The 23,475-nt window shown below is 50.6% G+C and overlaps 1 protein-coding gene and 1 long non-coding RNA gene across 3 annotated transcripts in view; one reads left to right on the top strand and one right to left on the bottom strand.

Moving 5' to 3' along the window:
* Positions 1 to 645: 645 nt before the first annotated feature.
* On the bottom strand, positions 646 to 3,115 carry LOC309859552. The gene is made up of 3 exons (XR_014308756.1): positions 2,971 to 3,115; positions 1,760 to 2,140; positions 646 to 946 (listed from the first exon to the last, which is right to left on the bottom strand). It is a non-coding gene; the product is annotated as an uncharacterized lncRNA (long non-coding RNA).
* A 358-nt stretch (positions 3,116 to 3,473) lies between these two features.
* Positions 3,474 to 23,475, top strand: part of RGS10 (regulator of G protein signaling 10) — a 38,352-nt gene continuing 18,350 nt past the window's right edge. The window contains exons 1-3 of one of the 2 annotated variants that reach the window (XM_082720308.1): positions 3,474 to 3,618; positions 15,210 to 15,328; positions 16,524 to 16,610. In XM_082720308.1, the coding sequence (XP_082576434.1) occupies positions 3,570 to 3,618; positions 15,210 to 15,328; positions 16,524 to 16,610 (255 nt within the window). In that variant the 5' untranslated portion in view covers positions 3,474 to 3,569. Of the gene's footprint in view, positions 3,619 to 9,080; positions 9,252 to 15,209; positions 15,329 to 16,523; positions 16,611 to 23,475 lie in introns of those variants that run through there. The other variant, XM_082720309.1, reaches the window with a different exon arrangement.

The following is a 23,475-nucleotide window of genomic DNA, read 5'->3' as shown; positions in this document are numbered from 1 at the left end:
AAATATTGGTGGATTAAACCCCATAGAGATTTTGACCAGTTTCCAACCACTGATTATTGGTGGATTAAACACCATAGAAATTTTGCAAAACTGGAAAATGTAAAAATGAAAATTAAAACCACCGCTTATCCCATCTAGATACAAATGCTAGTAACATTTTGGTATAGTTTTCTGAAAGATTTCTATACATAAATCAACTATATTTCCTCTCCTTGCCCACTGAAATATTTCTGTATATCTGTTTCCTGAAAAAACAAAATCAGTTTTTACAACTGGAAATATCCCATCATAGGAATATATTGTCCCTTAGTCACTCCATTAATGAGTACATATAGAATTATAAACAGCACCCATGAAAGAAGAGTCAGGATGTTCAACAGTACCCAGAAATCTTTGCCTCTCTTAGTCTTTCTTTGGGATAAATTACTAGTTGTGGAAGTATTCACTGGTCAGGGGGGTATAAACATTTTGAAAGCTTTTATACATGTTGCCAAAAATGTATCCTAACATACCTGCCTCTCTTGGCTTCTGAAGAGGTTGTAACAATTTACTTGCTTCCTTTCTCTGTGCCTGTCAGTTGCATCACTGTTCCCAACCCCCTGCAGATTCCTCATATTTTCTTTTAAAAATGCCACTTCTCACTGTACATAGGATAAAGTTTATTTAAGCAGCACTGTAAGGGGGAGCAAGAGTAATTCAGATTCCAGTATATTTTTGTGAGCTTACATGTGCAGGGCACCTTGCCAGGTGACTTTCATGTTTATTGCTAGTAAACACCACACCCTTAGAATGTGAGTGGCATCCTTTCCTTGTCCAGTCCCGTGAGGCTGTTTGAAGACACTCAGCTAGGCTGCTCTATGCCCAGGACTGGTACCCAGGTTTCTTGACTCCAACTCAGGCCACTTCTTTATCTTACACTGGGCTAGAATATTCTTTATGAATGACTCTAAAATACAACATATATAATAAAGTATTAGAAATTCTATAATATATTCAGAGCTCAGTAATTTTTAGAAGTTTTGAGTAGAACAAAAAATATTGAACTTTGAAGTCAATGATCCCTCTGACATCCTAGGCTCTTTCTCCTGGCCAGGCTGAATACAGATTTTTCAACAAAAGATGGAATCAACAGAGGTAGGGAGAGGCCAAGCTGCCTGTCCTCTTCCTGTCCAGGTTGGTTATCATCATTTGAGAAGGCCTGAGATGAGCCACACAGAGTAAGTGCTGCTGCCCGGGTGGTGGGCAGTGTCAGCCCACATGCAAACCCCAGGCAGAACTTAATCGTGTGTGTGTGTGTGTGTGTGTGTGTGTGTGTGTGTGTGTGTTTTCTTTTGGCAAACTTTAGAAACCATGAAGCTCTATATTTGTATATTTGGTCTTTTACACAGTGCCTGTTGAAAACTGGCTTTTGGGTCTTTAGACACTTAGATATTTAAAGCAACTTTACTGAGACAGTCTCTTAACCTTCCAAAACAGAAATTTAAAACTGTGTACATTAAACCTTGACCCTGGTCTTTATTTTTGAACTCACTATCTGATATGCTAACAAGATTGCGAGAGTGGCTTGAAGCTGTGCTATTTCCCCCTTATTTTAGAGAAGCCCGGCTGCCTTCTTAGCTCCGGAGGCATTCATGGGTATGTCTTAGGCCACACCAGGGCATTTCAGGACACTGTGGGGTGGACCTGGCAACTGGCATATTTAGCTATGCCTGATGCTTCCCCACTGTGCCAGTCTCCTGGTTTCCTGTGTTAGGAATACCTGTAATTTGGTCTCCAGAGCGGTTTTCTGGGGAGATGTGCTGCACAGACACCCTTGGCGTTGCTTTGGGAAAGTAGCGATCTCGTTTGGATCCAGGACTCTGCCTGAGTTTCCAAGTCCGGCTCCTACAACAGGGGCAGCTGCTGCCTGTGGTTGCAGTATGTCACAAGGGTGTAGAAGCAGGTGGGGAGCCCATCCCCAGAGTTCGCCCAGGACAGGAGGAGGTGTTTTTAAATTGAGCTTTTGAGCTGGGTTCTGAGCTTGTTCCTGGTCCCCATAGTGACCATCCTGCAGCGCAGTTCAAAACCCGGCACTCTTCACCATCTTCAGGAGCCAGGAAAACCTCTCCTGGCAGCAGGGGAGAGAGCAGGCTCTGAAATACTGGGAGAAAAGTGAGTTTCAGAGAGCAAGGGTAGGGACAGCACTGAGAAGCAACCATGGAAAGCCAGAGATGGGGTGGAATTGGGACTGAGCGGGTGGGTAGAACAAGGGAGGAAAAATGAGCAGAATGGGCAGCTCAGAATAGAAGATATAAAAGAAAGTGCCAGCTAGTGAAAACACTGCAAAAGGAGGGTGGCAGGGCCCGACGACTGGGGAGCGGTTTAGAAAAATAGCAATTAGCACAGCTAAAAATAAAGACCAATTTGGAGACAAAGCCGGATACACAAGGAGAAAAATAAGACTCGCCAGAAAGACAATTCTTCGCAAACCGAAAGCTCAAGAAATGAGGCTAATGACACCCCTTTGGGGGCTGGTTTGCTCAGAAATGAGACAATAGATAGAGGGGGGCGCGGCGGGCCGAGCAGGTGACTGCTGGCGGGAGAGGGGGAGCGCAAAGTGGACCTGAGTGACTCCGAGAGTTGAGCAAAGGCCCTGCCGGAAGCCGCACCACGTGTCCCCAAAGTTAGAGAAGTGTCCCCAACCAGTCGCTGTGAGGGACAGAGGCATCTCTCGGCGGTGGAACCCGAAGGGCTCCCGCAGAACTGCACCGAAGCCCGCCCCTGGAGCCTCCAGGACTTGGGGAGAAGGTGCCCAAGTTCGCCCGCGCAGCGCAGCTCGGCTCGCTCCCGGCGGCCGGGACCCTGGCGACGCCCCACGAGCTTTCGCCGCCAGGGGAGGGCCGGGCAGCCCCGGAGTCGCGGGGCGGGCAGGCCGGGGCCCGCGGGGATCCTGGATCCCGGGGGCGAGGAGGCGAAGGCCGTGGGCCTCACCATGGGTTTGCAGAACCTCGAGGCCTCGGCTTCCCAGTCCGTGTAGCGGGAGGGGACCCCCGCCTGCCGCCTCGCGAAGGCGCACGGAGCCACCGAGAGCGCTGCGCGCGCGGTGCCGCGCCCGTTTCTCGCGGCTGCAGAAGAGGGCGGGAGCCCGGGATGGTCGGAGAGCGGCGAGGCGGGCGGCCGGGCGGGCCGGAGGGGCGGGGCGGGGCCCGGGGCGGCGGCTTTGGCGAGCTCCGCTGGGCGGCGGGGCCCCCGGGGTGCGCGGGCAGGGCTCCTAAGCCACAGGCAACAGCGCGCGCTCCTTCCAGGCCAGCGCACGCCATCCCGGGCGCGGGGCTGGGACTCGGCGTTTGGTCACTCGCGACCGCCCTGGGCCACTCAGGCCCCCGAGGCTGGAATGCTGGGCTCCTGCCGGGGCGGGCGGGCAGGGCGCACCGAGCGCGCCACGCGGCGCCTGGCGGTGGGGAGGGCGGCGGGGCGGGGGCGGGCGCGCCGGGGCGGTGCTGAGCGGGCTCCTCCTCCTCGGCCTCCTCCTCTCCGTCCTCCTGCTCAGCCGCCCGGCTGCTCCTCCTTCCTCCGGGGCGACCGCGGCGATGTTTAACCGCGCCGTGAGCCGGCTCAGCAGGAAGCGGCCGCCGTCAGGTAAGCGGCTCCCCGGCACGCGGGCTGGGGATCGGGGCGCCCGGAGGAGCCGCCTCGGCCGACGCTGCCCGCCCAGGGTCCCGGGCATCCTTCCCTCCCTCCTGTGTTCGGGCGCGGCTCGGCGATGCCACCCGACGAGGGTCCCCGCCGACCGCGCCAATGCTCGTTGCTCCATCCAGCGTCCCTGCGGTCCCAGCGGCGGCGGGAGCGCAGAGCCCCGAGCGGCGCTGCGGGGAGGAAGTTTGGACAAAAGGAAGAACAGCAGCAGTTTTCTTTTTAGTGATGGTCTGGGGAGAAGAAAGGAGATCCCATGCACCCCCAAACTTTGGAGGGAGTGTAGGCTCTAGATCCGAAAAGTCGCACGGGTCCCTTCCCTTGGGGAGTTCTCCGTCTCTCTCCGCTGCGGGCGTTGGTGCGAATGATGCCCGCGAGGCGCCCGGAGGTGGCAGGGCTGGACCCCCAGCATCGGACTGGCAGCGGGGCCCGGGCTGCCCAGCGCCTTCATTTCTGCGCTGCGGAGCCGAAATGTGAGGCCGCGGAGGAGGGTGAACACCAGGGTGGAGAGAAGGCTCGTCTGTAGTTCGCTCCAGGGGAGCGCTGACATTACGGGGACTTGCCCTGGCTGCCACAATGGACCAGGCTGAGCCACAGTTTGCAGGGGTTTGATAGGACAGAGAATCCACGGTGAAAATGAGACCATGCCTTTGACGCCAACCGCCTTACCCTTTTCGTTCACAGTTACGGCTGTGCTCCTTTGAGCTCTTAATGTGGGCGCAGGTCTCTGTTCACCCAGTTCTGCGTTCTCTCTCCACCCTTAGGGGCGCCCTTGTAAAACAGGTACTGTTAAGGCTACTTTCCAGAAGAGGGAACCGAAGCTCGGAGCTGTTAGGTAACCAGTTAGGGGGGGATGGAGAATCTTTGAAACTCAGGTTGATCTGACTGTGGAGTTCAGAGGCTTTTCTGCTACCTCCCACTCTGACGGTGCCTGCTTTAGTGCTAAGAGTCTGAACATGTTGTGGGTCCTGTTTTCACTAAATATCCTATTTTATGAGGGACAGTGCAGTTAAGAGGAGGGACTGGGTGGGCGGGTGAACCAGACCCTCTGGGACCAAATCCCACCTCCACTGTTGTAAAAACTTTGTGTCGCGTGCAAATGAGGTTCTGCAGAATGGGAATAAAACAGCTATCCCTCTTTGAGCCCTTGAATGGAGCTGGTTTCCTGTCCATTGCCTTATGCAAATCATTGCATTTAATATTCAGGACACCCTTAGTAAAGTAGGACTTCACAGGGTTATTGTAAAGAGTTCTTATTGGTGTCAATGGGCTTGTACTTCTTTCTGGGTTGTCTGTGGGTCCAAGGATTCCTTTGGGTGTTCCTTTTAGCTGTTCCCTGTTGGTGCCTCTTCACAGGCCTATGGGACAGTAAGCAGAGCCTGGACTCCAGCTCAGCTCCTGGTTCCCACCTTGACTCTATCATTCGGTGACCTTGAGCAAGTTACTTGACCTCTGAGCCAATTGCTAAATTATTGGGAAATTTGAGAACTGGGTGCCAAATCACAGACAGCTTGAAACTGGCTGTTGGTGGATACTTTTACCATGGAAATGGGCAAAGACTGCAGATCAAGCTTTTTTTTTTTTTTATCTAGGAGAGCTGGTTTCCTGGCACACCTCTGCATCTGTTTTCCCATCTGTAAAGTGGGTTTCATAGAGTCTTGGGATTAAATATACAACATACGAGGTCTGTAGTGCAATGCCTGGCATGTAATATGTGAGGAATAATGGTTAGTTTCCCCCCTTTCATGTTACAAACAGAGCTGTTCTGAACACCTCTGCCTGGGTATTCATTGCTTCGCATCATTTGGGGGTATCCCTGGTTGGGGGGTGTTATAGGGATGAGGGTTGTACCCCAGAAAGATTGGGGCAATTTAGAGACACTAGTGGAGTGTACCTCTTTTAGGGTCGTCACTTTTCAGCCTTACAAATGAGATTAGGTGACAGATAGAAAGATTAGTAGCTAAGCACCATGGTTTGGCATTGGGTGCCTCGCCGCTGAGAGCCCAAACAGCAATGGATCTTTAGATTTAAAGTGTACCCCACCGATGGGAAAGGGCAAATGAGGCCCTGCCCTTTGGGCATCACCATCCAGCAGTGCGAAAAGAAGGGGTCAAGTGAGAAAGGGCATGTGGGCCCCGAGGCAGAGGTACTGGGAAGCTTGCCAAGTGATCCATGGGACCCTGTCCTGCATTTTTACTTGGTAACTTTGAATTATTTTCCTTAAACTGGCTCTCCAAATTGTATAAGCTTCCAGCCCCACAAGTGCTGGATCCAGCCCTGCAATCGCCTGATACAGGCCCAGTTTCAGTCCTGGCTCCCAGAACCTTCGATTGTATAGGCTTTTCCTGCTTTTCAGCAAAAACTTACCGGAGACCATGTCTTCAAGCTCAGAGTTTGGAGTTCCTAAGCCCTAATTTCAAGGTTCAAAGTGGAATTCGTTGTTTTCCTTAAGGGGATTTCCCAAAGTATGTTCTTGAACCCACTGGGGATGCCAAGGCCGTGGATAAAATGCAGCTTTCCAGGCCACACCCTGGACCCACTGATTCCATCTTGGGGACCCAAGGTTGGGGGAGAATAAGCTGCATTTTCAACAAATGCCTTAGTTGATTCTTGTGCCACTGAAGTCTGTCCACCCCCTCGCCCCCTACAAGGACTCACACAGTCGGTGGTAGTTGTGATGCTGCTCACCTGGAAAGCAAAGCCGAAGCCACAGTCTTCCCTCTGCGAGCAGACCGAGGGGCGATCCGTGGAGGGAATCCCCACCCTGCCAGGCAGGCTTGGCTCTCCCCCCGGGGGCCGGTTGTACACTAGCCCATTAAACCCTTGGGACCAGTTTTGGATTTATTGCTGGGCTTAAGTTTTTATTTAAAGATGACAGTCAACATAGCAACTTAAGGTCTTTGTTTTAACAACCCCACAGCCGGCAGTCTTGGCCTCTGGGAAAACTTTCCCTGCGGAACGTCATGGGCCCTGTTGGCCTGTGGCTGCAGGGAGAGCAGTCTGGGGACAGGGAGGCTGGGCTGGGCCCAGGGGTGTTGTTTTAGACTGGTATGGTTAGCCTACAAGCTGGCTGTGTCTGGGATGTCAGCTTCCAATGCCACCAGCTCTGAATGCCGCCAAGGGCAGCCCGTAGACCAGCGGCACAGGTGCTACGACAGCTCTGCCTTCTTCATTGGTTTTGCATGTGACCGATGTCTCCTTGCACTGTTAGAAATTTGGGGAACCCTGGCAGGTGCCAGGCAGGCTGTTTCCTGGGGGCTTCCTGGGTAGACTAAGGCACACGTCCTGCTGTGCTTGAGTAATCCCCTCGGCCTGGAGCGCTGGGCTTAGAAAGTTGCTGTTTAAATTGTACTAAATTTACTCTCACTGGTTGTCTTCTGCTTCCCCCAGATAGCTCTCCTCTGGAACAGCCCTAAGAGGGGTGGTGGGGGCCGAGGGGCCCCGGGGCAGGCGACAGCAGCAGTAGCTACCCGATAAGAGCCATCAGGAGGCATCCCCTGCGGGGGGAACAGCCCCTTGCAGACTTCCGGGGACTCATTTCCCTTCTAAGCTGGTTCCCATCCCTCCAGGGCTTTGCAGGGTGCCTGTGGGTCCGCTGTGCTGTTCCCTCTGCACGGTGCTCTGGGACCCCTCCTCGGGCCTGCCTTCTGCCCCAGGCCCATTCCCCCTGCTCTCACTCTGCCCCTGGGGGCTGTGCGTTCCCGCTTCTGCCCCTTTGCTTCCCAGGGGTGTCCTCTGTCCTGAGCCTTCTTCCAAAGCTGGGTCTCCCCCGGCCCCAGCAGGGCCTCTCTCTCCAGACTCCTGCCTCCCTCCCTCTCTGCCCCCGAAGCGCAGGCTGTTTTGTCTCTCTGTGGACAGCCACAGAGGCCAAGGGGCAGGGTCTTGTCTGGAGCCACCACCCATTTTAGAAGGGACAGACCAGAGAACTCAAATTTCTGACCCAAGCCCAGAGCTACCTGCATGAGTTCACACAATGTCCACTGAGTCATCTTGTTAAAATATATTTAGAGTTAGAATATATAAATGAATACGGAGCCGACAGCTTTTCTCTTTCCTCTTCTCCTGCTTCCTTCTTCCCTTCCTCCTCCCCTTTCTTCCTTTCTCTTGTCAGGACATTACAAACAACGCCATCATCAACCATCTTCATCATTCCATAAATGAAAGGGCATTTGAATACCCAAGAGAGTAAAGACAGAATTTCATGTAAGGAAATATCCTGATCCACGGAATCTTCTAGAGGTTGTTGTGTCCAGAGAGAGGCACTGGGTGACTGAGGGACAGAGCTGACAGGAAGTCATGCTCCCCTGTGCTCCCACTGTCTCTTGAATTTTGTACCATGTAAATAAATATAATGATCTTTTTCCTAAAAACAACCCGTGGCCGCCTTGACCATATCAAGACAGCTTACGTGGTGAATATTTTTTTATCCTTATTTTCATTTCTTTTTTTTTTTTAAGATTTTATTTATTTATTTGACAGACAGAGATCACAAGTAGGCAGAGAGGCAGGCAGAGAGAGAGAGGAGGAAGCCAGCTCCCCGCAGAGCAGAGAGCCCGATGCGGGGCTCGATCCCAGCACCCTGAGAACATGACCTGAGCCGAAGGCAGAGGCTTTAACCCACTGAGCCACCCAGGCGCCCCCTTATTTCTTCATGAACTGGTGAAAAAAGCTTCCCGGCGCCCTGTGGCACTGTGGGCAGACAGCCATCTGGGAACTCCTGGTCTGGTCTTCTCAATTAATTTTAAGTTCCATGAGAAAAAGGGCCTCGCCTTTCCCTTACTGCATCTGTCACTGTTCTTCTTGACTTTGCAGGCTCTGCAGCCCGAGGACGGGGGCTGAGCCCCACCTCATCCACTTCTTTGCTTTCTCCTTGGAGCACAGGACTTAACCTCACCGTGCCTCAGTTTCCACCTCTGTAAAATGGGCCCCTGATGAGCCCAACCTCAGAGGGTCGCTGTGACGCGGAGACCAGATCCAAATAGCGAAAGCTCAGTCCGGAGCTATTTTCACAGCCGTCCTGCTCTCTGTCTCGCCCCCAATCTATCAGAAAACATCCATCAACATAAACGTGAACATGAGCGCCAGACAGGCGGACCCCCGGGGGGACTCGGCTCCTCCTCAAGAAGTGCAGAATGTCACTGACTCGCCCAGCCGTGGGGGCCCCGGGGGGAGTGAGGGCACATTTGTGCGTGAGTGTCAGGCCCCCCGGGGGGGTGGGGGGGCACAGGGCTTCTGGAAAGTGAGGGAAATGAGGACAGGGTCTTCGTTTTCACCCCCAGAGTAGGGCTCCTGGGTAATTTTTATTTTTTCTGGGCCTTTGCCTAGAAAGTAGAGATCTAGGGAGGCTACAAATAACAGTCTGGCGTTCTGATTTCCTTCCCTCTGGTAGAAACTGGAAGCCAGTGGCCATCTGTTGTTTAGTCCACTCAAAAGAGGATGTGGAGTATTGTTTTTCCTCCAGACCCAAGGGTGCTCAGGAGCCCCACAGCCCCCAGCCTGTCTCCCACGAACCGTCTCTGAGAAGGCAGTGGGTTTCTGGGCTTCGTGAGACTCCTCAGGTGGACCCCAGAGCATGGAACGTAAGGAGCGGCCCCCACCCCCTTTGGCAGATGTCCTCCGCTTAAAGGTGCACCGGCGCCCCGGGAGGCACCGCCCCAGCCCTTGGCTTTCTCTGAGGTCTCTGGCTTCTTGTAGAAAAACGCCACAAAGCCTTTTCTGAGTCCAGCCAACCCTCTACAGCCTGCTCGCCTTCTCTGGTCTTTGATGCTTGCTATTATGATTATTTTAAAAACTTTTCCAATTTTTATTATTATATTCTGCTCCTTGCACTTCACGCAAACCTCCCCACCAAGGGAACTGCGTGCTCGAAGGGTGGTCATTCTCTGACCTTAGATGCTGGAGCCAGTAAACACTTAAGTAACGTCTAGATAGAGTGTCTCCGTGACTCACTTTCTCCGGAGCCCTACATAGATCTCCAGTTGTAACGAACTGATTCTCTGCTTCTAAGTTTGGATGACTTTAAAAAAAAAAAAGTAATATGTTTGATGCGGAATCGTTGATATGAGGTTTTAAAGATTTTATTTATTTGTGAGAGAGAGAATGAGGGGAGGGGGGGAGGGAGAGGGAGAGGGAAAGAACCTCAAGCAGATTCTGTGCTGAGTGCAGAGCCCGACCGGGGGCTCGATCTCACAACGCAGAGACCGTGACTTGAACTGATACCAAGAGTCAGACGCTTAACTGGCTGAGCCACCCAGGCGCTCCTGATGTGAGGTTTCACGTAAGGTTCTTGGGGTGTGCACTTTTCCTTGAATGTTTATGGTAGTTTTGGGGGGTGTGTGTGTGTGCGTGTGTTGAACCAGACTGCTTTAGAATTGGGAATGAACATTTCTGCCTCTTCCTGGGCGTGAATATTTCATATGTTTTCTTTAATAATGCTAGAAGTTTTGGGGGTACTTAGGATAGGCTCTTTGATGATGTACCCTGATTCTGCTTTGAGGAAGGTGGGTGTTGAGATTTTACTAGGACATTATCTGACTTGGGAAAATTGTCTATGCAGGATCATTAACCTAGACCTTCCTGCAGACTATTAGCAGGAATCCACGCTGTAAGCCTTTAGCTCTGATGAGTGTTACAGATGTCTTTTGAGTATGGATTTCCAAGGAATTAATGTCTGGAGAAAGTCTCTGGTAGATATGACATCATAGCATCTATAAATAATGCATTACGAAATATGCTGCAAGCCACCAGCCTCAGCCATCTGTATCTGTGAAATAATGGCTTTTGCTGAAGTCAGAAACCACACAGAACAGCATAAATGTAAATGGAAAGCGTATGTATGTTGTGTTCGCATGCTAGATGGTTCTAGCAGTCTGGTGTGGGTTTTTGTCTGTGCTGAATTCCCTCTTGGTTTTCTCAGTCTTTTCCCACGGTGCAGTTGTCTTCCTCTTCAAGGCCGTTATGTTCTGGCCTTTGTGAGTGTGGAGATCGGCTCTTATTAAAAACAAAAATGGCAGTAGAACCTTATGATAAAGTGCATGGGCTCTGGAGCTGTGCTCGGAGCGTGGTCTCCGCTCTCCTCGCTGGGCGACGCTTACAAGTTTCTGTGCCTCGTCTGTGCTTCCCCATCGGAAGTGGGGATACTAAGCACACCACAGGCTCATTGTGAGGTGTGAATGATCGAACCCACAGAAAAAGCTTGAAGCAGTCCCCAGCACACTACAAACAATGTGTTAGTGTCCCCTGTTGTTACTAGCTAATGGTAGATTGCTCTGAGCATAAATCTATTGAAAAACAAGTATTGTTAGGGCTCCTGGGTGACTCAGTGGGTTAAGCGTCTGTCTTCAGCTCTGGTCAGGATCCCAGAGTCCTGCGATCGAGCCCCACATTGGGCTCCCTGCTCAGCGGGAAGCCTGTTTCTCCCTCTCCTCCATGCTCGGCTCTCTCTTGCTATCTCGGTCTCTCTTTTTCAAATAAATATATAAATAATATCTTAAAAAAAAAAAAGAAAAATAAGTATCATGCCTACAAAAGTCTGATCTAAAATGTTTTAAAGACTGCAGGAGGTTAAAAAAAATTTTTTTTCATTGCAAAAATATTTTAATAGGTAAACTAAACAACAAGACAAGATAAACAGAGCTGGACAAAATTGAAACAAAAGTCATCAGCGATAGCTCCTTACTAGCTTGAGTGATCTTAAAGCTGCTAGATAAGTATGTTTGACTTTTTTTCCACCTGTGCATTCCAAGTTTAACTTCTTGTGTAATCCATCTAAAATGGCAACTTTTGTCAACAAAAAAGCAAAGAATATTGTTATTTCTTTATGGCTCCAGGTGCCAGGAGTTGGGAAGCTGGGAACTCTTGGCTTTGCTTTATTCTTAAGTTCAGAAGTAAACCTGCTTTTTATAGAGAAAGGTTATTCCTTTTTCTTACAATTGCTGGACTGACTGTAACATTTCAGGTGAACTTGTCTTAGGAGCCTTTACTTACATGCACTGGGAAGTAGGGAAAGTCTCCTGAGATAATAGAAATGGCCCGCGTTGAGGGATGATCTCTAGAGCAGTGCCAGATGGGGGGTGGGGGGGGCACACCGCTCAGTCTCCCTGGTGGTCAGGAGCATGACTTGGAAAAGAGATGCACCGTTAAATGAGTGGAGTTGCAAATGTGGTTCTATTTAGAGCTATCTATCTATACTGATATCAATCAAGAAAGATTAAGGAAAAAAGGTGTAGCCAAAAGCTCTTATTGAAATTGAAGGGCAGTCAGGAAGTCTTGGAAAAATTCGAACCAATACTCCTGAGAAAAACAAAAACACACATCAGACAGAGTGCGGGTAGATTCCCACAGTAAAGGTAGTGGGGGCAGAAGGTGGGCAAAAAGGCAAGAAGGGATCTGTCTTATCCAGGGCACCAGAGCCAGACTCCAGTGGCTGTGGCTGTGGAGAGTAGCTGCATCTTGGTGGACTTCCTGAGCCAGCCCTGGAAATTCTGTGCCCTTCTGTGATCGTGTCGGGGTCAATGCAATTCATGACTTTCGAGGGCAGGGAGATGATAGCCCAGTCAAGAACCAAGAGAAAGGGCCGTTTATTTGCCAGGTACTATGTTCTGGAGCAGACCTGGGGTTCTGCAAGGGTGGCCCTGGGTCGGGGGACGGTCACTTTCACACTGAAGTCCCAGTACTGGTTCCATCGAGCTGTTCTCTACTTGGGTCACCTTGGGTAGGTCACTTTACCCTCTGAACCTCTATTTCTCAGTCTATAAAATACAGGGACCTGACCAGACTAGTGCGTATTGAGTTATAAGGGTTTTCGATCAAGTGAAAGTTGGCACAGAAATTCAATATGCAAAGTAATTTGAGTATAAATTAAGGGTTGGGGGAGGTGGCAGTTATCAAATGGTGGGGTCAGAAAGCTTATCTCCTATTTAACCAAAGGAGCGCTCTTTTGGATTTTTAAATGGGAATCCACTGAGTGTATTTATTTGCAAGATACGTGTGGCAGCAAACACTAAGATGTGGTCTGTTTTTTTGTTGAAAAGAATGTCAGGAGCTTTAAAGCCCTTTCAGACTAAGGTTGGAAACTTACAGGCAGAGTAGGTGTTGTGTGACAGCAGGAGAAATTTCTGGCTGCCTAAGACTGCTCCCGAGAGCAGCCTACTTGTGTCTCTGCATGTATTTACTTCAGAGCCGATCTCCTGAGGGAGGGTAGCAAGTCGTGAGGCTGTACTCACGAGCAGGATTAAGTTGGTGAAATGCTTGGCCGAATGAACCCTCTTGCAGAACTTTTTTATAATGGTGATCTCTTGATTCGATTTGTACTCTGTCGGGAAGAAACCCAGTGTTCATTGTGTTTAGAGGCTTGCCGTTCTAGCATTTTCAAAGAGAGCAGGGGAAGTAATGTAATATCCACGGACTGAAGATTCACTTTAAAGAAGAATCAGGTCCATTTGTGCTGTGTTTGAGTGAGTTTACTTCTCCGTGAAAGGAATAGATCTGTCTTGAAAATTCTCTTATGTGCTCGATCACCAGTGCGCATTGAAACACAATCCCCACTCCCTGGCAGGCTTCTGGCTTCTGCTTTTCAGCCCCAGTCAGCCAGCAAGTGTCTACAATCCAGGTGGTTCTCCCAGACCCTGGGGGACAGAGTCTCAGCTGCTCGAGAAATTAACACGTGGATTGACCCAATAGAACAGGAAAGATCATGGCAGTTGAGTTACTGTTAAGGCCAATGTATCCGGATACAACTTTCTTCCAAAAACGTTTAAAACTCTATGGCATCCTAGTGGTTTGCAGCAATTAATATTCATAGGACTTTTTTCATTTGTCCTTTTCAAATGGTCTGCTTTGCTGATTTTTAAAATTAAAAGCGTATTTTCTCCTACATTCAAACTTTTCTTTATAGAAATAGGCATCTACGGGATGCCTAGGTGGCTCAGTGGGTTAAAGCCTCTGCCTTCAGCTCAGGTCATGATCTCAGGGTCCTGGGATCGAGCCCCACATCAGGCTCTCTGCTCAGTGGGGAACCTGCTCCCCACCCCCACCCCGCCTGCCTCTCTGCCTACTTGTGAGCTCTCTCTATCAAATAAATAAAATCTTAAAAGAAAGAAAGAAAGAAAGAAATAGGCATCCACTTTGAATGAGAAAAGGCAATGGAGAAAAGTATTAGCTATAAAAAGAGTTCACTTGATACATCATTATTTTAGGGAAGAGGAGAGAGGAACTAACATTTGTGAGGGTCCTCTGTGAGCTTCTAGATACCCGATGGGCTTCCCGTTTTAGTCTTTTGGATAACCAGTGAGACAGGAAGATTATCTTGCACACAGAATTTTGCCACTTACCACACAGTCTGAATTTGCTGAACTGGGTTTGGAACCTGAGCCCATCCGAAGTTACATTCAATGTATTTTTTTTGCCCCTTGACTCCAGGAAGGGACCAAATTCTGTAAAATGAGTCATGGGTGTGTTGTCACTTCCTCTCAGGCAAGTAGTCAAAGTGTGTTAGTTGGAAGTCTCCTGTCCCCTTTCCTATAGTCAAGAGACTTTTCTGCTCTTGAGGAAGAGAAGGCAGCGGGTGTGCAGGTAGAGAGTCATTCGTCCAATCTATACACGTAGTAACGGTGTGATGCTGAACCGTATTGGAGACAAAGGAAAAATCAGTAATACCAATCCTGTTTTTATTCACAATTTTGTTATTTTGTTTGTTAAAGAATTCTTTTTCTTTTTTTAAGATTTTATTTATGTATTTGATGGAGTGAGAGAGCATTATCAGGGGGAAAGGCAGAAGGAGAGGGAGAAGCAGGCTCCCCACTGAGCAGGGAGCCTAACATGGGGCTTGATCCCAGGACCCCAGGATCATGACGTGAGCCAAAGGCAGACGCTTAACCAACAGAGCCACCCAGGCGCCCCACGTTATGGAATTCTTTGCATATTTTGATTTTTCAAAATCCTGCATGAAAATACCATTTATCTTGATGCCCGAGTTTTTTAGCAACCCCCTAAAATCATGTACCTGCAGCCAGTGTCTCCCTTTTCCCACCCTTGGCCCAACCCCGGTGCACACTTTTATTTATGTGCCGGGCAATGAACTACATGTGTTGCGGATACAACATAAAGATAACACAGAAGCTTTCGGACCAGTGCGTCTGTCACGCAGATCATCACAAGACAGCGCGATAATTACCAGACTGTGCCCAAAGCACAGTAATGGGGAAGCAGCCGCCACGGTGGCAGGGTTCCTGGGAGGAAGTCCTTAGGAGGCTTGAGGGCTGGCCAGAGGACACGTGGGTGGGGGAAGGATGGATGGAGAGTGGTGGGAAAGGACAAGGCCCCCTTGTCATCGCTCTGAGCCTCAGTTTCCCTCACATGTAAGATGGAGGAAGTGGCAGTGCCTCCTTCCTAAGGTTATCATGGGAGCTAGAATGCCCGTAGATTCTGGCATGTAACCTGTATTAGCCACAATGGTGATGACAGTGACCATTACTTGCAGATATTTTTACGTGAAAGTATCTTTGGGCCAAATTCACAGTCTGAACTTTGCTTTGCAGACATCCACGGCAGCGATGGGAGTCCCAGCAGCAGCCAGCAGAACCCCAAGAGCACAGCCAAATGGGCGGCCTCTCTGGAGAATCTGCTCGAAGACCCAGAAGGCGTGAAAAGATTTAGGGTTTGCCTTTTTCATTGTTGACTGGGATCGGTGCAGCCTGTGAAGAAGGGTAGACACCTGTTGGGGGGAACATGGACTGGTTTTTCCCCTCTGTGTGTCCCAACCTGAGAATTAGGACTTCTCACTTGCTATGGCCAAGGGGTAGACTCTCTCCCAGATCGCCTGGGGCCAGAGCGGAGGGGCACGCACAGGCTGTTTCTGGGTTTTATGTAGTTGGATGGAAGGGGGAGGGGGTGATGGGCAAAGACGTGCTTTGCTCATTGGCAGAATCCCCAAAGCCTTTCCAGCTCTGGGACCCCTGGGAGGGGGTGGTCTGGGTTTCGGATGTGAAGGTTGGTTCTCCGGGATTCTCGGGATTCATTATGGACCCGGGGAGAAAGGAGGACAGCGGCTGGAGAAGTGAGGGTGAACTCCGAGAGGAGGGCTGATGCATGGGGCGTGTCGGCACTGCCTAGAAAGAGCCCTCGGGCTGGCAGAAACCCCAGGGGTCAGATAGAAGAACCACATGTGAATTTCAAGAGGGCCCTATATCTGACGGAGTCCCACCGCATTCTGCCCTTAAGTTTTGGCTCAGGTCAGCGTTAGCCCTGATGCTGTTGGTCCCTGTTGCAGCGCCGGGGGAGGGGGTGGTGTGCTGGGCTCCTAACATCCCTGGACATCCGGGCCCTGGGGGCACCGTCTAGATCTCAGGGAGGACCCCATTCTGCACCCAGTGGGATAGCAGACCGTGCTGCTCACCCCCACTGCTGCCCAAAGAAAACACACCTCCAGCTTAAAATAGTTTTCATCGTGGCATTTTTAGACATGCTTAATTTGTTTCTTTTTTTTTGTTTAAAAAAAATGGGGCTGATTTTAGAGGAATGTACTTTGTTTAAACACTGTCTGGAAGGAACTAATATATCTCCCACTTAAATTTACTCTTTGGTAATTTATTGTTATCTTAGACTTCTGAGTAAATTCTTGCTTCATTTTTAGTCTTCCTGACGATGTCCGAGTCTGTAAATTCAAATGCATATGAAATTCTAGCTTTAACATTAAACATATGCTTTGTTTTTTAGGATGGAGTTTTCGAAGGGTGACAGAACCATATTCGTTAGTCCCATTTTGCCAAACTGGCCCTTGAAGGAAATTACTTGTTATTTTCTTTCCTTAAAGTAGAACATTGCTTGATATTTTCTCCTCTTTTTATCTATAGGAATTTTTAAAAAAGGAATTCAGTGAAGAAAATGTTTTATTTTGGCTAGCCTGTGAAGATTTTAAGAAAACACAGGATAAGAAGCAGGTATGTCTTCGAGTCTGTAATTAGTTCTTGAATTCTTTGAGTTCTTGATCATTTTTTCCTCTCTCATTATGAAGTTACAGCTTCCTTTCCAACAGACTTTGAAATTGCCTCAAGAAATCTGAACCATATTGGATTTGGGGAAGACTAAAGCTTCAAATTATGCAGTGATCAAATATTAATAATTTTTCAAAGTGTTAATTTTAATTTTTTTAAAGATTTTATCTATTTTTGAGAGAGAGAGAGAGAGACAGCAAGCATACGGGCTGGGGGGAGGGGCAGAGGGAGAAGCAGACTCCTTGCTGAGCAGGGAGCCTGATGCGGGACTTGATCCCAGGACCCTGAGATCATGACCTGAGCTGAAGGCTGACACTTGACTGAGCCACCCAGACACCCCAAATTGTGTTAATTTTTAAATGGAGCTGTTCCAATGGACAAATAGTTTAAAGTAAAAATAACAATTTCTGTCATTTCAAGTTTATCATTGCACATGATTTTTTTTCTTCATGAATAAGTTATGAGGATGCTTCCCCAGAGTTTGACATGTCGGCATTTTGTACGGATGTAGTAAAATGATAAACAGATGTGTGGCGATAAAAGCGCAACTCGAATCAGATAGATTGTCAATTATTCAACGTATCTTACAAAACATCCTGTAGTTGGCAGGCGTCCCGCATAGAAAGTTTCTGACTGTTCTCCTGGGTAAATGTGTGCTCTTTGCAGGAGGTAGCCTTTAATTCTGATGTCAGCAGATTTTCTGTCCTTGAAGATTGGGTGTAAGGGGGAGGTGGAGGAGATTATGGGGACGAAGGCCTGTGGGTCGGGTGTGTTTATGAGGCCTAGGCATGTGTATTTCAAAGAGGCTACCAGCTACATGCCTACAAGGGCCAGTGAGTAAACACGAATCCGTGAAGCTTTTGGTGTGAAGCTATAAGGAGTGGTGGGGACTGGGGCCATTGTGGATAGCCGGCCCCGCCTCCAGGAGCTGTGCCTGATGCTGTAGCTGACTTTGGCAGTGAACACTTTGGGGCCTGTGGCTGTCTGGGCTTTCTGTGCTTTGAGTTCTGCCCACTTAGGTCTTCGCTTGCTCACCCTTGCCCCCCAGAACCCTAAGGGTCTGGCCTCTTCCTAAGGCATCTTTAGCCCAGTGCTGCCTGGTTATCCAGAGAAGCTGGATGTTTGGATTCTTAGGAAACCATTAGATTTTATAAATGTTGGAACTAATTTGTAGAAAACGTAAAACCTTGCCTGCCAAACAAAACATATCCATGGGCAGATGTAGCTCGTGGCCTGCCAGCTTTTGAGCCTCTGTCTCTAAACCTAGACTCTGCGAAGCCAGCAGCCGTTACATGTTTGTAGACAGCAGCTTGGAAAATGTTCATCATTGATTTGTTCAGAGTCTTTTCCTGACGCAGACACACTTCCCCCAAGATGGAGCAGGGCGCCTTCCTTCTACGGCCTTCCTCTCTGTGGAGGCAAGGATGGGTGCTAAGATAGATTCCTTTTAGCTCAAATTTCCTAGGTCAGCCTAGAAAGGCTTCCCAGGGAGGACCCTTGGTATTTGATTTTTTCAGGCTTCTTCTCGTCCCTGGATGACTTTGTTTGAGCCTCCTGGGCAGTGAATGGCCTCTAGGGTAAAGCGAGCGGGTGGGTCTGCCAGTCCTGGAAAGCTGGGGTCCCGCCCTATAGACAGGAGTGCTCACTGTTTTCCTTTGGCCCCAGCACTCAGGGCAGGGCTCAGGGGCCACTGTCGGGAAATGCTGGACTGTGCAATTTGATTTGTCCAGACTCGGGCTAAAACCCTAGGTAAGAGCCAAGCAGGCAAACAGATATCCGTTCTTCTGCTATATTCTTTGTGTGTCAAGGGTGAGAGGGGCCTCCGGGTCGGCGTCTCTCCCTCCACCACTCTGCCACCATGGAAGCTGAGGCCCCCACAGCTGAGCTGGGACTTGGACCAGCATTCCGAGGTCACCTGGGTGCTCTTCCTGCACACCAGGCTCATGTGTTCTTGGGTTCAGCAGAGTCCACCAGATCTCTGTGGAGGGCCTGCTCAGGGCCAGGCCTTGTAACGAGTGTGGAAGACATGCGGGGACAGGACAGATGAGCTGCTTTAAGGAACAGGCATCGAGAAGGAAAGCAGCTTGTTAATCAAGCTTTTGCAAGTGTGCTGAGCAGAGAAATGGAAAGTGGGGGTTCTGTGGGAGCCCAGGCGGGGGTCGATGGGGAAGCAGACACCTGAAGGGGAGTCTGGGGGTGGGAACAGCATGGGGAGAGGACAGCCTGGAGAGAAGAGCCGAAGGAAGGCCAGGTGGTGGGACAGTGGCGCTTGAGACACAGGCCAGCTCTGCTGGGCTTGAGGCTGGGAGGGAGGTGAGGTCAGACGCGGAGAGCCTGAGTCCGGGTAAACACTGCAAGGCTACAGGGTCGGGTTAGACTGGCCCATCCTCATCCCACAGACAGTGTTTCCAGAATCTGAGAACCCCTCGCTGTAGCCCCACCCCTGACACCCAGCATATGACCCCGTGAAGGTTCGTGTCTTAAAGCCTAGAATGTGAAGTGAGGGCCTCACCCCGCAGCCGCCTGAGAAGGCAGCAGTGCTGGGAAGGAAGCAAGCCTCCGTGGGGCCTGTGGGGCCCCGATCTTGGTCTGGGTTATCGCGCTCAGCCTCATGACCGCCCCCGTCCTTCCAGAGGTGTGGGCTGTGGTTTGGGAGAACACGCAGCAGCTTTGCCTATGCTGCCTGGCTCGGTGCCATCGGGGCCAGAGCGCAGACCCGGGGCTCAGACTGCAGAGTCTCTGTGTTCTCTGGTGGGTCTGGCTATAGGGGAAGTAAAACCAGGAGTAAGCTCTGAAACACTAATTTTAAAAAGTGGAGGAGGACAGAGGCAGGAGGAGAAGTGAGTCCCACCGAGTTTCACAATAAGACGTGCCTCGTCTGGTCCGGCGGGGAGTCTGTCGAGGGGGATCTCTACAGTGAACGGAGGTGGCGGTGGACCGGTGTGAACCTCATGTTGCCTCCATTGCTTTATTTCTTATTTTTTGAAAAAAGATTTGTTTTAGAGAGAGAGCACGAGTTGGGGGGGCAGAGGGAGACAGAGAGAGAGACTCTCAAGCAGACCCCGTGCTGAGCGTGGAGCCTGATGTGGGGCTCCATCCCACGACCGACCCCGAGATCACCACCAAGAGTCGGACACTTAACCGACTGAGCCACCCAGGTGCCCATTCGTTACTTCAAAGAGGCCTGGTGCTGGCTTGTTTTTTCATTCTTTTACTAGGATTATCCCACTGGATCTCTCCAGAGTCCTTACCAATTTATCTGACCTCTTCTGGGTAGAGTTTCTTTATTTCCTCTCTGTACTGTCTTGTCTTCCTGCTACCACGCAGGCTCTGGGGGTCTGAGATCTGGGTCTTCTCCCCACTGTATCCAAGTGCCTAGAGCAGCCCAATGTCATTTACTTCCTGTTCTCCCCACTCAGGTCAGCAGACACCTGAGGACCCACTGGGGTGGGTCCTGTCCCCTGCCCTCCTGCCACGGTGATGGCCCTAGGGACAGGCATGTTTCTCAGAAGCTCCAAACAGTGGGCCCACGCTGTGCCCCTGCTGCCTGCCCTGGCCCGTGCTTTCCCAAGGGAGGGAGAAGGTCTCGACAAGGATCCGGCTTTCAGGAAGTTGGGAAGGGTGACGTCCCGCACCCCCGCCCTCCTTGGGGCTTCTGTGATGGCTGTACCTTTCAGGGGGCTCATACCCAGCAGGCAGCTTTCAAAGCACTTCTCTCTGTTCCCAATTTCTTTATGGCTTGAAATTTTTCTGTAAAGTGCCTTTCCCCCATGAATTAACACGAGAGATGGATCTATCTTCTCAAACCGAGTGGTATTTATGAGTGATAAAGCCTCAGGACAAGCCCCAACAAGGTTTTGGGTATCCATGATTCATTCATTCATTCATTCATTCATTCATTCATTCATTCCAGCTGCATGGGCATACTGGGCTTGTTCACTCTGTGACATTGTGTAGAGGGATACAGCAGTTTGTATAGATTTATAAAAACCAAGCCAGGAATGGGGGTGGGGAAGTGGCGGGGCAATGCAGGTTTCTTTTCTTTTTTTTTTTTTTTTAAGATTTCATTTATTTATTTATTTATTAAGAGAGAGTGCACAAGTAGGCAGAGAGGCAGGCAGAGAGAGAGGAGGAAGCAGGCTCTCTGCTGAGCAGAAAGCCCGATGCAGGGCTCAATCCCAGGACCCTAGGATCATAACCTGAGCCGAAGGCAGAGGCTTTAACCCTCTGAGCCACCCAGACTCCCTTCCTTTCTTTCTTGAAGATTTATTTATTTGAGACAGGAAGGGGGAGAACATGTGGGTGTGGGGAGGAGGGGCAGAGAGAGAGGATCTCCGAGCTGAGTGGGGAACCTGACATGGGCCTCTGTCCCATGACCCTGAGATCATGACCAAGAGCTAGACGCATAGCCAGCTAAGCCACCCCGGTGCCCCACAGTGCCACTTTCTAATAATCATACCTTCAGGAAGGGCTTGCACTGGCACTTAAATAGAATGGTACCTTGCCTTTTTATAGTGTTTTAGAATTAACAGAGTTAATTCTATGGTATTTATGATTTTTTTACATATTATTTAACACTACAAACTGTTTCAGGATTTGAAGTGTTTGAGGTTCTTATTTAACGTACCAAAGGGCACACCTTGGTGGCTCAGTGGGTTAAGCCTCTGCCTTCAGCTCAGATCATGATCCCAGGGTCCTGGCCTGGAGCCCCCCATCAGGTTTCCTGCTCAGCGGGGCATCTGCTACTCCCTCTGCTCCCCGCACCCTCCCCCCCAACTTTGCTCTCTCTCTCTCAAATAAATAAAATCTTTTTAAAAAAGTACTAAAGGAGAGGTTTTCCTAAAAGGCTAAAACACCATCTTCTTTGTTAAAAAAAAAAAAAAAGTATTCCAACCTCCCCAGGTGACCCACGCTTCTTCGGGAGTAAGGTGGGCTGGTTCCCTTCCCCCCGCAGCACCCTCCAGATTTCACTCGCCCCCTGGTTCGTGCTGCGCGTCTCGGCCTGGGTCTGGCTGGGCCCGTGTGGGGCTCCGCTGCCCCCGGCGGGGTCCGGCCCCAGCACTGGCCGGCCCCGCGCCCCCGTGGCTTCCGAGCTACCTCGCCGCGTCGAGATGTTATCTCCCGGCTTCCCCTCGCTGTAACGGAGCCCGCACTTACCAGCCTCCTTGTCACTGTTTTCTCACGAAGGAGCCTCTTTTCTCTCCTGTTTGCGGCTGAGCCAAAGAGGATGCCTCCGTGACGTTTGCTCTCCTCGGACCCTCTTGTGCTTTTCTTACTCTTCCAACCTCCAGCGGCCTCTGAAACGCCTCCCGACACGGTGTCGCGTGGGCTCAGGCCTCTCGGTTCTCCTGTGCAGCCGGGGCTCCCCCAGGGACCTGCCTGGGGTGCTCTGACCGCAGTTGCCACCGGGGCGTCCCCAGGCCTTCCTCGGCCCCCACAGGCCTTCCCTCGGCCCCTTGCCTGCTTCGGGGACCGAGGACATCCTCTGTCTTGAGTCGCTCCCTCGCGCTGGGGCAGCGTGGCCAGGAGTAGCCTCCTGAGGAAGAGGACGTGGCCCGTGGACATTTCAAGAATGGTTGAGTGAAAATGTTATTTTTCCCTACTCTCCCACTTTACTGATACTGTGATGGAACGGAATTGAATTCTAGGTTGACACGGCCTTAGGCCTTTGAACGCACTGCCCCGTTGTCTTCCATTTGTGTTAAGAATTAGTATTTTATATGTCAACTATCCTGTTTCATTGGCTCTTTTCCCTCCGGAAGAGCATACGGTCTTCATCACAAATATCCTACAGCTGTAGAGGCAGAAGCTCTGGGGGTTGGGGTTCATCCCCTGTGTGGGCGTTTTGTGGAGCCTTTTAATCTGGAAATGTAGAGTTCTGGGCAATGTTAGGGTGTTAGGATTGTCATGACTTTTGGTCACTCCTTTCCGTCTGTTTTCTCTGGCCGCTTTCCCAGGGACGGCCCTGCTCCCCCGGACGGAGCGAGACCTTCACTTGTACCTTGTTTCCCTCTTACTTTTTTCATCTCTTTGGCTTTTGGTTCCTACTTCTCCTTTGGAGATTTCAACTTTATTTCCACATCCTTCTGTGGAATTCTTTTTCTGCTTTTGTTTTCTCTAGACGGGGGCCCCGTCGTCTCTCTGCGGCGGCCGCACGCCTGATTTGCTCACAAACCACACGGACGTCCAGCGTGTGGGGCTGGGAGGATTTTGCGGGGGGTCCGGTCCGTGGTAGGGCTCCCCTTAACCATTTGCTGTCTCATCCTTGCCCTCCTCGTGCCTCTGTTGGGCAGCTTCCCCCAGTCGGTTTCTTTAGTGGAGAAAACTCTAGTCTCCCATGGAGAAGGGAGGGGATAACCGCTCTGGGTTGGGGGCATCAGGGCTCGGGGCGGGGGGTCTCGTGGCTTCTTTCTGCGGCCCTCCTCTTCCCTTCCGTCCGGGGTACCTGACACCCCCGAGTTCCTGCTGTTGGCAGGTGCTCCCGTTGGCACGCCCTCCCCACCCCTGCAGGTGCACCTTTGTTGTCTCTGCTCTTGGCAGAACCATCCCCCGTCCCTCCAACTGCTTTCCATTTCCTGAGCCACTTCTCAGAACTATGCTTGCATCGTCTACTTGATATTTTCTTTGCCTCCTTCTTTTTCTGAAGCTGATATGAGTAAAGGTAGTGGCTCGATCCTTAAACTTTCTCCTGTGCCCTCTCCTGTCGTCTGTCTCTGGCTGAGGGGCAGGAGTGGACGGGGACCGGCTGTGCAGGCGTGTGCGGGAGGCCGGGTGAACCGGGTGCACAGATCTTGGTGACAGGCGCAGTTTT

This window comes from Mustela nivalis, assembly GCF_964662115.1.
Source record: "Mustela nivalis genome assembly, chromosome: 2".
NCBI classification, from domain to species: domain Eukaryota; kingdom Metazoa; phylum Chordata; class Mammalia; order Carnivora; family Mustelidae; genus Mustela; species Mustela nivalis.
The sequence above is the reverse complement of the archived record's forward strand: the minus strand, read 5'-3'. Positions and strand labels throughout refer to the sequence as shown.